The 14,581-nt window shown below is 44.0% G+C and overlaps 1 protein-coding gene across 1 annotated transcript; it reads left to right on the forward strand.

Moving 5' to 3' along the window:
• The first annotated feature begins 259 nt into the window (after window positions 1–259).
• On the forward strand, window positions 260–13,938 carry gmnc (geminin coiled-coil domain containing). The gene is made up of 5 exons (XM_043702619.2): window positions 260–317; window positions 3,233–3,407; window positions 4,725–4,810; window positions 6,745–6,861; window positions 7,821–13,938. The coding sequence occupies exons 1-5, from the start codon at window positions 315–317 to the stop codon at window positions 8,499–8,501; spliced, it is 1,062 nt and encodes a 353-aa protein (XP_043558554.1). The 5' UTR covers window positions 260–314; the 3' UTR covers window positions 8,502–13,938.
• Window positions 13,939–14,581: the final 643 nt, after the last annotated feature.

Here is a 14,581-nt window from a genome sequence, read left to right on the forward strand (position 1 = left end):
GTGTCGCCCTGGGGGGATCGAAAGGACCAGAGGACAGGCTGAAGAGGATTTTTTTTTCTTTCCCCCACCCCTGCCTTGCTTGCTTGACTTTTATTTCAGCAGGTTTGCTGCTCACTCACGTCACAAGGTTGCCAGCTTTGCACCAAATCAGATCGCTCGTTGAGCTGGTCCACGAGGCGTCACTGGTTCAGTTCAGAGCTCAGAGCCATAGTGGGACCAACACTCTCAGGTCGGTTTAAAGGGCTGTGGAGTTTTAAAGAGAACGTGCCTGCCCGTGTGTCTCTTCCCCCTCTCTCTGACACACGCTCTTCGAGATGGTAAGTGAATCTGAGCATCTGAGGACCCAGTGGGTGGAAGGGGGAGAGAAAGGGGGAGCAGAGTAAAACTTTATTTGCCTTATGCAGCGTTTTAAACTCAATTAGGAGGCTGTTTTTTAGACTGACCAGCAGTCTAACCAGCTCAGAAAACCTCATGCACCTGACAAGTGGTGAATGTGAGCCCTGCAAAGTCGGGAAAGCTGCCCGTCCAGCTCTCTCGAATGTCACTTCTCTAGCTCTTCGCAACTGACTGCAAAGGAGCTGCGTTCACTTTGACCCAAGTCAAGGATCCCTTCCTCTGGGAGAGAACGCAGTTGTGAAGCGAGTTCGCCGAGAGAGGCAGAAGGAGCTTGCAAGGCTGAACAGCAACACACACTATCATAAAACGGAGCCAGTCGCCACTTTCTGAATCATTTCCTCCCATTAGCCGAAAGGGTGTGAGGTTTCACTTTAGTCTGGGCACTGTAGCTCTCTGTTGAGTGCACGCAGACTCGATTACAGGGGACGGGGGCGATCTGTGTGAGGGTCTTTGTATTTCAGAGCAGCTTCAGATCTCTGGGAGTCTGCACCAAAACATTACCTGCGAGTGGATGTCCCTGCTGCAGTCTTCAACGTAGTACAGGATTGAGCCTGAGATTTACAGTTCAGGGTAAAGCAGGCTGATGGGGTTTGACAATGTTGCAAAACTCTGAGGCCGTGCTGCCGAAAACCTCCGAGAGGAGTTTGGTTAGGCTGATCCCACTGACTTTAGTTAGCTGTGCAATTTTAGACTCTAACATATCCCAAAAGAAACAGACAAACGGGAAAGAAGAGTTTAAAACGTTCTCCAGAACTTCTGTCCACATTAATCGCAGTGGAGGGGAAGTAGGAGAGGTTTTGGTGTGTGGTTTCAGGGTTGTGCACTTTGAATAGAATATTTCCTTCTTCTGTAATCTGATTGGTGTTGCAGTATTGTTTAGAGTGTGTGGGTAAATGACTGAGTACAACTTTTCCTTTTGACTGTGTTTAGGACCTCGAAACTAACGTTTGAGGAATTGGGATTATGTTTCCCTAATCATTAGGTTCAGTTCTGTCTCACTCCCTCTTTCTGTACAGCACCCCCGCCCCCCTCACCCCAGTGGGTGTGTCCCGCTTTACTCTTTGGCGTGATTCTATCTGTCCTCTTTACCCATTTTTCTCCCTCTCCCCTCTCTCTTTCGATCCGTTTTTGCCCCTCCCTTTCAATTTGCATCTATGTGTATCTCTCCTCCATCTCTCCATCCTGTGTCTCGTTCTCTCTCTCTCCACCTCTGCCTTTCACTCTTTCTGTCTGATTCTTGTTACTCCTCTTGCCCCGCCCCTCTCTCTCTTTCCAGTCTTTTTCTGTCTCCCTCGCTCTCTTTATCTTTTCCCTTTCTCACTCCTTTTTCTGACTATCCCCCTTTTGTTTGTTCCAGTACCAGCATTTGTGTATTTTTGTTTAGTTGTTTTTATTTTCTTTTTAGATGTTTTCCCTCTCTGTCTCTCTCTGCTTTAGTTGGGTGGCATTGTTTCACTCTTTAGCGAGCGCGCCGAATCAGAAACCACGGGAATCCCGTTCCTCAACTTGTTTTTGTTTTAAAAATAACGCCCAAGTTTGATAGTGGGTTGTGAACGGGAGACGGAGCGCTGGGGCGGCTTGTGTGAGTGGGGCAGTCCGCCCCCCACCCCGGGAGCTGGCGAGTGTGTGGAAAAGATAGGATGAATATCGGAGCGAGCCAGAGAGAGGTCCCGCACTACTTAATGTGTTCGGGAGACTAGAACAAGTCAGAACCGAAAGCCAAAATCCACCCAGAAATCAGCACAAGCACGAGAGTTTGAAATAGCTCAGCGAAATGAGACGCGAAACAACGAGGCAGATTCCGACAAATGAGAGAGTTCGGCAGAGACATGCCAATACTGAGAATGGCGGCCTTCCAACCCGCGAAAAATCACTGCAGATCTCATTGTCGCTCGCTTATTATTTTTCCAATTGTGTGTGTGTGACCATTTCTTTCTCTTTACTCCCTCCACTCCCTCTCCCCCTCTCTTTCTCTGCTCCCCTTTCTCTCTCCTCCCCTGCCCCTCCCCCTCGCCTCTCTACCTTTTGCCTTTTGTCTCTCACGTTCCGCTCTTTCTCTCCAATCCTCCCCACTCTTCCTCTTCTGTCCCCCTTTCTCGCCTTTTCTTTCGCCCCTACTCCCTCCCTCCCTGTACCCCTTCTCTTTGTTCTTTGTCCACTTTTTTTCTGTCTTTCTCGAACTCCCCTCTCTCTGTCTCCTCCCATATCTCTGACACCTCTCCCCTTTTTACCTTCCCTCTCCGCTCCCCTCACTCTTTGACGCCCTACCCCCTCTTCCCGACCCCCACCCCTTCTCTGATCCCCCTGCTCCTCTCTCTGACCCCCCTCTCTCTGCCCACCGTTACCCCCTTATTCCCTGCCCATTTCCCACTCCCTCCTCCGCTTACCCTTCGCTCTCTGAACTTTCTTTCTCCCTTTTTTCTCGTCTCTCTGTTCCCCTCTTCGACACACCTGTCTCTCTTCTCTCCCTGTCCCACCTATTTCTCTCCCTCGTTTTCTCTCCCACACCCTTCCACTCTCTCCCTGTCTCCCTTTCTCTCCGCCACCCCCAACATCTCTCACCCCCTACCTGTCTCTCCTCACTCCCTGTGTATCTTTCGCACGCCCTTCCTATCGCTCCCCCTCTCCCTACTCTCTCTCTCACCCTCCCTGCCTCTCTCCCTCTCCACATTCTCTCACACCCTGTCTCTCTCCTTCTCCCCACTGTCTCTTTCTGTCTGCCATCCTCTCTCTCACCCACCCTGTCGCTTTCCCCACTCTCTCTCTCGCACACACACTCTGTCTCTCTCACACCCTCCATGTCTCTCTCCCTCTTCCATCTCTCCTCCATCTCCAGAACACTATTCTCTCCTGCCAGGACCAGTGCTTTGTAGGAGACCAGCACTATGAGTACTCTTCTTCACTGGCGACGTCAGCCAGTGTTGACATTTCCATGGAAACCTGGTACTCTCAGTGGCCGGGCGGTATCCTGGACAACAGCAGAAGCAGCCAGAGAGAAACCCAGCCACAAGGTAAGAGACGTAGTAGGCCTTGGCTAGGAGAGCAGCTCCAGTCTTGGGGTGAAGTGCAGCCTGGCCTGGACACCCCGAGCTGCCCCCTCCCCACCCCTTGCTCCTGGTGCAGTAACGGAGCGTTTCTGGCAACTGAGTAAATAAAGTCCAACAGCCATGCCGTCCCTGCCGTTTTGCTGAGCTCCCGCTGCAGCAGCTCGGCTCTTATTATTGTTGGATGGTTTGTTTTACACACCCACACTGTTACCTCGACCTTTGGCTCGCTTCCCCTGAAACCCGCCTCCAGAGATGAGCCCAGCTAAACATTAAACCAGGAAGCGGCGTGAGGCACGTGTACAGCCCCGAGTTGTCGTGGGCTCGTTGCCCCGCTCCTGAGCTCCCGGAAAACGGGTACCCCAGTAAATCAGCAAAAGGTGGGGGGACATGGAGAGGCCGGAGCTGGCCTGTGGCTGGGGGAAACTGGGGTCAATGGCTTCCAAATTCCAATCCTGACTTTGTATTCCATTTACAAATCAAATAGTGCTGAAACAGCCAATTTGTTACAACAAACGGGGAAAAAAATCATTAAATGGAAAGTGGGCATCCTCGTTTGTACAGACTGGCTCATAACAATGAGGGAGAGTCCGCATACACGGCCACCCAATGAAATGGCAAAGATGGTTTAGCCCATAAGACCACAAGATGCAGAACTAGCTCGTTCGGCCTATCCAGACTGCTCCATCACTCCATCATGGTATATGTGTTTCTCAACCTAAGTCTCCTGCCTTCCCTGGCATCCCTTGATCCCCTTAATAATCCAAACCCATTGATCTCTCAAAGACACTCAATGACTTGGTCTCCACAGCCTTCCGTGACAACGAGGACCACAGATTCACCACCCAGCGACATGGGGGAGTCTGTGCACCCGGGCACCTAGTGATGTGGGGGAGTCTGTTTACCCGGGTGCCCAGCATCATGGGGGAGTCTGGGCATGTGGGCGACAGTGACATGGGGGAGTCTGTGCACCAGGGCACCCAGCATCATGGGGGGGTTCTGTGCACATGGGCGACAGTGACATTTGGGAGTCTGCACCCAGTGACGTGGGGGAGTCTGTGCACCAGGGCACCCAGCATCATGGGGGGTGCGGGTTTGTGCACACCTGGGCGCCCAGCAACATGGGGGGTCTGTGTACCTGGGCGCCCAGCGAAGTGGGGTAGCCTGTGCACCCGGGAGCCCAGCATCTTGGGGAGTCTGGAAAGACTGGTACTAGTAATGTGGGAGAATCTGTGTAGCTCCATGATTGGCATGACTCAATGACTTGCTTCAACTTCTCAATAGACTACTTCCTGGAATATGACACAAGTGTCCAAGATGACTTCATATGGACAGGCCACCTATCATCTCAGCTCCATAAAAATAAACAGGTAATTTGTTGCTTTGATTGTAATCCTTAGAGATTCCATTAATCTTCTTGACCGATGCTTAAAAATCTAATAACTATTGGGCAATGAGAATCAATAACTTAATTTCCTTGTGTTATCCTGGGCCAAGAACATAGAACCAGAAGGAGGCCATTCTTCACTCCCCAGCTTGTTCCACCATTCAATTCGATAATGGCTGATCTGCATCTCGACCCCATTTACTAAGCCAAGAAATAGATACACATTGCTTAGCCTACTGTGTCTTTCAAAAGAAAATTGAATGATTATCTGAAAGAAAATGCCATCCCAAGGCTACAGGGAAAAGGTGAGGGACTTGGACTGAGTGAATTTTATTTGCAGAGAATTGGAACACACATGATGGGCTAAATGGCCTCCAACTTCTGTCTGGTTCTGTATATCAGGACAAGGGCTGGCATGATTGGACTGCTCCAACTAACCAATTGGATACTTCAGGAACACAGCATCACTCCATACTTCAGAGCTTTAAATTTGACTTTTCATATTCCCTTTAACATTAGCATGTTTTGAGAAGATTTGTAGCTCAGGTTGAGGTTCTAGATGTAAGTTTGCTCGCTGAGCTGGAAGGTTCATTTTCAGACGTTTCGTCACCATACTAGGTAACATCTTCAGTAAGCAGTGCTTCATTCGGAGGCTCACTGAAGAGGTTACCTAGTATGGTGACGAAATGTCTGAAAATGAGCCTTCCAGCTCAGCGAGCAAACCTACATCCAATCCCTTTAACATTTTTACACAGGTTGCATACACTAATACATCACAGCTGGAGGCTATGCACCCTAGAGCAACTGTGCAGGCTCAGTGGTGGATCTACCCATTTAATCTCAATCCATTTGGTGCCTCTCACAGAGAAAAGAAAATCTCCTCATCCCTATCTCTCATTTCCTTTGTCAATTGTCTTTGGAACTTAGTTATGGGGGAAGCCATTCAATACCTCAAATCTATTCTGTTACGCATCACTGAGATCGTATTGACATCAGTATGATCACAAAATCTATATACCCATCAAAGGGAGGAAATGGCATGGTGTTAATGTCACTGGATCAGCCATTCAGAAACTCTGGTTCATGTTCTATAGTGATGGGTTCAAATACCAAAACTGGCAGATGATGAAATTTGGATTTTAAAAAATGGAACTCATCTGGGTAATAAATGTTGGCACAGCCAGGAACGCCCACATCCCATGAATGAATAACGGGTTCCATGCCTCATATCCCTTAATGCATTTGGATAGCAAAATTAATCAGTTCTGTTCTATCTGAAGAAAAGTCATATCAGACTCAAAACAAGTTTCACTCTACCCAAGTGCTGCTAAAGCTGCTGAGTTTCTCCAGCACCTTGTTTTTATTTCAGATGTTCACCGTCTGCAATATTTTGCTTTTATGAAAATCTTTCAGTCTCGGTTTTATAAGAACAGTTGAGCAATCATCAATTGCTGTTTATGCAAGACAGTTCCAAACTTCAAACTTCCTTCGTAAAGATAGCTGTGTTCACTCATAACCGACCCTCTGGTCAGTGAAAGCAATATCTCCATTTAATCACATTAGCCCCTCAAAATTTTCAGTACCTCAAATAAATCTTAACCTTATTGTTCTGAGAACAATCCATCTTATTCTCCTTATTAGCACGTGTCTGCCATTAGGGAAACTAGTCTTTACAGTGGAAAGTCTATAGCAGCTGAAATCATATCTAATGTACACGATGATGATTGAGGATATCGAAGAACAATTATCATACCTCCAAGAAATTGCAGACAGAGTTCCCAAAGATAAGGTCCTTGGCCAAATTGCTATCATTTATCTTAAACGACCCACTTTCAAGAGGGAACTAGGGCACATTTTAAGCACTTTGCAACAGCCAATTTGTTTGTAATACAAAATCTCCAATAATTATTTCCACAGCTCCAGGACACACTTGAACAAAAGGAGGAAGAACTTGCTAGGCTCCATGAGGAAAACAGCAAGCTGAGAGAATACCTGAACTCCACTTACGTTAAATCCTTGGAGGACAAGGCCAGGGTATGTAGTTGTCAAAATGCATCCATGCCGGTAGGACCAATGAGTACTATATCAGATGTCCCTAAATATAAGAAGATGTTAATTTTTGGTAATTTATTTATGTTCAACTATAACTTATCAGCACTGGACTTAGTGTTTGTGAAGGTATTCCCAGATTACCAACAGCACAGATTGAATGTAAAATCTTCTCTACACTGTCCCATCAAACACTCCCCGGGGCAGTTACATCACAGGGTTAGATACAGATAAAGCTCTCAACATTAGTCTATATGTAATGTAGTTATTGTAACATAAGGAAATTGGCACTATTCTGTTGACGTGGAAGTTTAGCCTTACTGATCTTGGCATCTTAGTCATCTGATTGATGAATCTAATAAGCCTGTTTGGAGTAGTTTAATGTTGTGGGTTCAGATCCATTAGGGATTGGGTTGTGACTGTACCAAACATACCTGACTATTATTATTGGCAAGAATGTATTTTGGTGTCAGCTGTGTCTCACTATTCAGCACTCTTGACTTGAGGCCAGAAGGTTGTGGGTTCAAGTACCACTTGAGGACATTGAAGCTGTTAATTTGGCAGTAGCATATCCAAGGAGAATATGCTGTGCTGTCCATGGTGCTGCCTTGTGGATGGGTTGTTAAACAAAAGCCCCATCTGTCCTGTTGACTAGATGTAAAAAAAAAACACGAGGAATTTTACAGAAGAGCATGGTTCCCTAACCAATATTCATGCTAGAATCAACCTTCCTATAACCGATTATCTGGTCATTTCCCTATTGCTGTCTGTGGAACCTTGTTGTATATAAGTTATGTTCCCCATTTCCCAAATTATAACAGATCAAAAGTCCTTTGCTGGCAAAACACCACCAGACTTGAACATTCTAAAAGTCCTCTTTCTCTTCATTAATATAAGATTTCCAAAGCAGCAAACAAAAACTCACCTTATTTTCATTTTAACAGAAATTATTGATTCAAAATGGACAAAAGAATGATGGAATTTCCAAATGTAAGAAGCGCCTGTTTCAGAAGCAGGACGAGGCTGGAGATTACTTTGCAGAGAAACCAGCAGCAGAGAGCCTCCCAAAGAGAGGACGAGGAAACCCAATCTGTAAAAATAAAAGTAGCTGCTATAACGCCCAAGATGATCATCATAATCCCTATGTCGAAACCTGGGTGCTCAAGACTTTAGGATTAAAAGATGCCAACACTATTGATGACAGTTCTTCAGCTAACTACAGTGCCATTATTTCTGAGACGTTGGTTGATTACAGCAGCGATCAACAGAAGGTGACCGAGTACAACACGGACTATGCAATGCCAGCAGACTACAGCCAGGATCCTGCAGCCGCAGGGAACTTCCTTGCCAGTCCCTGCCCACTGGAGACTTGCTGTACAAACGAGCTCTCTCCCCGCCCCCATTATTCAGCACCGCCTCGCCCGATCCACGCACTTTACCACCCCACTGAACCGCCCTTTCATGCATGCAAGGCAGCCCCGAATAAAACGGATGTGGCCTTCTCCACCTCGCTCAATCCCCACCGCAACGTGAAGACGCACACCTTCTGCCAAGGCCAGGCCTTTGTACAACGTGATGGGGAGGGAGGTTGGCGGTTTACCTGGGTTCCCAGCCAGGCAGATTGACCAATTCAGCTGCCACTGCTACACATTGTTTACAAAACACACAAGTTCCCTGCACTTGAAATAGTCATGAAGGATATCAACAGCTTTGCACAAATTACCAACCAGTCTTGAATTTGTCTTTGTTTTTAAATCTGAGAACATGACTATCAACCTTACAATTAGGATAGTGCATACTTTCCATTGTTCTGAGTGAGATTAGAGACACTATCTTTATTTCCTTCTTCTGAGAACATTTTGTGATTCATTTGAGATGACGATAAAGGAAGCACTCAGCGTTTTATAACATTGTCAGCTCGTCTTCACACTGTGAGTTGCCACTGGAGTCCGATGAGAGCAAATGGATGAGGGAGATTCCAGACGCGTCAGTGTGGATCAATGACCAGTTGAACTGTCCTGTCTTAGATAATATTTTTCAGAAGGTTGTCTATTAACTGTTAGCCAGGAGATTGAAGAGGAGAAGTTGGGAGTTCTCTCAAATGATGACCCTTGACCCTTGACCTGAAAGGGCAGATGTGACCATAGTTCAAGGCCATTCAAGTAACTGAAGTATCAGAGCATTTCCTTCAAGGGAACCAATACCTCAAAGATTGTGTGGGTTGGAATTATTTGTTGGATGATGTTATGGTCAAGCTTGCCTCAGTTGTTTGTGTTCCACTTTATCTGTTCATGTAAAACAGAACGCAGGTATCAAATGTTTGCCTCTGTTGGTACAAATACCGACAAAGTGCAGTCTGAGCTGCCTCTGAGTGATAAACTATTACTGTCTAACCTATGTTACTTTTCTCAGCAGAGTCCAGTGATCAATAAGGCAGAAAAATCTTAACGAGAAAGTATTGAGCATCATTGAAAACTAAGGGATGAAAATTGCTTGAAGTTACTCTGATCACAGTCATCAGTGATTGTTAAAATTTAGATCTATATTCTGAAACAAGTGCAACAGTTTTCAACAATGGTAATCTTTCCAAAAATTAATAGTGACAATTTTGATTGAGACCTTTTATTTTTAAAGCTGATTTGGACCCTAACACAGATAGTTGCTATTCTGGAAGCTGTGTGACTGGTGACAATGTATTGTGTTGTATTACATAGAATTTGGGGCACTCATTCAGGCCATTTAGCCCAACAGGTTCATACTGTACATTAGCCTCATCAGCATTTCATCCCATCAACACATCTAGAACAAGTGGTCACTGTTTCAAAAGAAGTAGATGTCCATTTAAAAGAGAGATGAAGAGTCTTTTTTTCTCACAGTGTCATGAGTCTTTTGAACTCACAAGTCAGTGCAACGAGAGTCCTTGAATACTTTTAAAGCTGAGGTAGATAGATCTTTGTTATGCAAGGGAGTGAAAGGTGTGAATGTGATGTAATCAGATCAGCCATGGTTTTATTAAATTGTGGAACAGCTTCAAGAAGGCAAGTGGCCTCTTACTGCTCCTAATTTATCTGCTCATGTGTTCGTATATCCTTCTGTTCCTTTGTCCTTCATGTGTTTATCCAGCTTTGGCTCAAACATATCTGTAACATTTGCCTCAGTCACTCCCTGTGATCATGAGTTCCCTCTGGGTAGGGGTTGCTCCTGTACAGTTCACTTGATTAGTTAATCGAGAATACTCTGATAACCCCTAGTTGTGGTCTGTGCCACTAATAGAAAGATTTTCACTATGTCTGCCCTCTCAAATTGCTTCATAGATTTAGAAGAAAAAAAGAATACTCTAATAGGTAACTCCTCAGCCTTATCTTTTCTGGAGAAAGAGAAACTCCAGCTTATTGATTCTTTCCCAGTCATTCCAAACTGTCAATTCTGATATCATCCTTTTAAACATTTTTTGCACTTTCTGTAATGCCTTTATACATTTTTATGTAACTTTGAGACCATAACTGCACTCAGTATTCCAAACGTGGTTTGACCAAGGTTTTATAAAAATTTAATATAATGTCATATCCCTTGAATTCTGTTCTTCAAGAAATGAACCCCAGTAATATATTTGTTTATTTTGTAGCTTTTTTTAAAAAACAGGAATTCCCATTAATCTGAAGCTCAATTACTGCATCCATCTGTCCTATGTCCCTATTATTTGAGTGCCACTGATTAGCTGATTGTGCGTAATTAACATTTGAAACAAATTATTGGTCCTAAACAAAACAGTTTAACAGTTTCCTGAGAATCTGTGCTCAATATAATTAATTTGATTGTTCAGGGTCTAAAGTGCGATGGCTAAGCATTTGAACATTGAGAGGTTTGAAATGATCTTCGTCTGTATTAAAAATAGTCAATATAAATTAATAACTGATTTTACACACATTGGAAAGAAAATTGGCCACTGTGTAAAATCAGCTGCTGCTTTGTGTTATTGGTTTTTCACGGTCATTTCAGTCTATTTTTACTCCCGTGCTCTTTATGCTGGAAGATCTGCTCATGAAAGACAGAAATTGTCAGTATCATTAGTACTGTCGACAGTCTAGTTGCAGTCAAGAGAAAACATATAATGATATGATCAGGTCCTTTAAGGAAAAGAAAAAAAATAGTCATGTTAGTGGGCTTTCATGGACCAAGTTCTCTCACAGCCATTGAGGAACATCTTGAGGACTAGTGATAGTTGTAAGGAGCAGAGCAGCGAATTTATGCACAGCATAAAGCAAAAATATGACAAATGTCAAGAGTGAATTTCTCAAATTTGCACTTTGTGCTTCTAAAAGCTTTTAGACGCACAGGGATGAGTTGACCTTCTGTCCATCCATTTTAAAATTGTGTTCAGGATCAGTTGCCTTGACTGTTTAAACCCAACAGAGGGAAAAATGATGTCGAACTGTGCGGCAGGAGCAGGAGAGTACGACTAACTGGATAGCTGTTTCAGAGACACAACTCATATATGATGGGCCTTAGGCCATCTTTCATGCTGTATGATTTGATGTGATTGTCACTTGCAAATCATGTTTGTTGACATTAGAAATGTATAAAATCTATTCTGTGTTACAAGTAGATGCACAAGGCACTTGGATTTAGAAGGAATTGTTTGGGTACATACCCATAAATTTGGCTGTTTGAAACAGGCTTGTTACCCTCAAGGAATAATAGGTTCGAAAATCCAACAGATACAGCAATAGGCAAAAGCCACACCTGGTTTAAAACTAAAATTCTGTTATATGATACATGTCCGATGCCAGTACAAATGACAATTGGAGCACTGCAGTGATTTCAGGAGTGGAATTGTCATTATCATTCTTGCCACAGCAATGTTGAGAACTGGTTGCACTGTTATTATATGAGATGAGAGACATATGCTGCTCTGATGCCCTCTACTGCCAACATATACAGCTGATGCATGCTCTCCTAGCCCACCCATGACAAACAGCTACTACCTGAGGAACTGAACAGTACCCCAGTGAGGAGTCAAAGTGGAACCGTACCCAGCAATCTGTTCAAAACTTTCAGGAATAGAAGAGGGAAGATAAAGAGTTGATAAAATAATGTGCCCTGGTACACTTTGTTTTGTGTTGTGGGGAAATGTCCCCATAAGTGAGACTTCTAGTTAATTAACTTTACTAATGTTAAACTTATTTTGCCAGCACTTGCTTGTCTGGAATTTGAAGCAGGAGATGGCAGTGCTGAATCAGTTCCATTCAGGTTCATGCTCTGAGACAGTGCCAAAGGCAACCACCAGCGGCCTCTTCATTATTGAACACTACCATGGTCTAAAGTAATCTTTCAAAGTGACTGGCCTTCGACGAAAGTTATTGTTCTCTAATAGTCAGACTGGCAAGGTAAAGTTAGACTCAAAACATTTATTCAATGCTGGTCAGCTAGAGAAACACTTGCATTTATATAGCACCTTTCGCAATTTCAGGATATCCCAAAGTGCTTCACAAACCAATGAAGTTCTTTTGAAATGTAGTCACTGTTTTAATGTTGTAGTGAATTTGCGTGTAGCAAGTTTCTCAAAGAGAATGACCAGAATAGAGTTTTCAGTGGCTTTGTTTCAGGGATAAATATTAGCCAGGATACTATGGAAAACACTCTTCAACAATAGTGCAATGGGATCTCTTGCACCTTTCTTAGATGCAACTGGTGGCAAGAAGTCTAAAATGTTCTCTCTGACAATGCCAAATTCCCTCAGTGTTAGTATCAGTCCAGCTTTTGTGCCCAAATTCCAGAGGGTGGGATTTGAAACCACAATTTACTGACTCAGAGACAGAGATGCTATCCACTGAGCCCTGGCTGACACAAAAATGGGTTTATGTTTCATTCCCATCAGTGACTGAAGAGAAGCTGTCAGCTCCCCAAAATCTGTAAGTCACTGAATCCCAATATCAGGGTAATCCTGGCCTCTCATAACTGAAGACAGTCAGGCCTGGGCTGGGAAAGACTGATGGTTATCTCTCAACCTGTTATGGAGGGAGAGTTCAGTCAGGAATCGCCTTTAGTTATAGTGGTGTCTGCTGGAAGAATGTCTATGTTTGGAGCGACAGGGAGATAGTCAGCTGTGATGGTTTGTATGGTCTAACAGTTTATCAACACTGTGTATGCCCATACATGACCACTGGTTAACTAAGTGAGATATTGACAAAGGCCCAATATCTGCAATGCCCAGGTTTGTCCTTTGGTAAGGATACAGGACCAAAGAGAAGGAGGTTTACATCTATCTTTTTCTCTGTCACCTCTTACCAGTCCACTTTGATTTTTCTCACTCTGTCTTCTCTTGTTTATTTTTGATCAACCTGTCGTGAAGCTGCTGCCCCTTTGTTCCCGATACAGTTCAGAGGGCACAGACCATGCTCCAGAACGTCCACCAGGTTTCTATTCTTTGTGCTTGAGCCTGTGCAATCGACTTTTGACCAAATATGGCTCGCTGAGCGATGTCACTGTCGAGACCAATCCATGCTTCCTGCACACTTCAGTGGATAGTGAAGAAAAAGCAAGAGCAAGGCAGGTTTCTCCAAATAAATAGTTAAGTGGTGTCAAGATATATTGCTAGCTGATCATGACTTTCTGATCCACCTCTCCTTTCATCCATTGTGGTTCTCTTACATTCTGTGTATTTGCTTTTGACATGCGTTCTACAATACAAGAAACACACAAGTCCTGAATTTACCTCCACAGATAGCTAACGACTGTCATGAGGGATAGAGCTCAGATTGGAGCATTTTAGTTCCATCAGTTCCCGAATAAACCTCAAAAGCACTGCCACAACCCATGTTAGTCTTTAAATATAAACTGGGAATCTCAAATGGACAAAGCTGCAAATGTAGGAGATTTCACCCTGTGTTCTAACCAAGTAATTAATGACTGTATATAATTGTAAGAATTAACTCAGCTGTTTGTTTTTACTGTCTGTGCCAATGTTTGTGAAGATCTAAACTCTAATCAAATGTAAATATTTTTTGTACAACTTTGTTCTATTCTGTCTGAAACGTAAGACAATTAAAACAACTAATTTTGTTTTGCCTTTGGGTTTTTGCGTCTACTATTCAAAATAGAGTTAAAGCAAGAAAGACAAGGAAAAGGATCAGGAGGAGTCCATTCAGCCCTTCAAACTTCCTTTGCCATTTGATTAGAACAGGGTTGAATTGTTTCTCAATACCGTTCTCCAGCATTTCTTCCACGATCCACAAAAGGTAGAGCTTCCCACTCACTAGTTAACTGATTATGACATGGGAGCTTAGACTCAAAATTTCCCAGAAGTCTTTACACAAAAGAAGTGCCTTTGTAAAAAAAAAATCAGTCACTGCATGTGAGTGTTGCTGCATGGACTGGCATTTATTGCCTGTCTCTAATTGCCCTTGAGAGGTTGTTGGTAAGTCCCCCCCGAACCAGTGGAGTGAGAAGAGGGAGATGCACCAACAATCCTGTTTGGAAGGGCACTTCTGTACTTTGGCCCAGTGATAGTGAGGCAACAATTATATATTTACAAGTCAGGATGGTGATTGGTTTGGAGTAGTGGTGTTCTCATGTATTTGCTGCCCTTGTTATTCTAGATGGCAGAGGTCATGGGCATGGAAGGTGCTGTCTAAGAAGCCTGAGTAAATTTCTGAGTGTGTCTCACAGATGGTACACACCGCTGTCACTGTGCTTCTTTGGTGAA

This window comes from Chiloscyllium plagiosum, unplaced genomic scaffold (assembly GCF_037043375.1).
Source record: "Chiloscyllium plagiosum isolate Xiang-an unplaced genomic scaffold, Cpla_swu_hap1 HiC_scaffold_13, whole genome shotgun sequence".
Taxonomy (NCBI): domain Eukaryota; kingdom Metazoa; phylum Chordata; class Chondrichthyes; order Orectolobiformes; family Hemiscylliidae; genus Chiloscyllium; species Chiloscyllium plagiosum.

Coding starts and splice junctions, on each gene's coding strand:
- gmnc (XM_043702619.2), top strand. Junction 3,408..4,724: donor GAGAGAAACCCAGCCACAAG/GTAAGAGACGTA, acceptor ACTTCTCAATAG/ACTACTTCCTGGAATATGAC. Junction 6,862..7,820: donor CCTTGGAGGACAAGGCCAGG/GTATGTAGTTGT, acceptor TCATTTTAACAG/AAATTATTGATTCAAAATGG.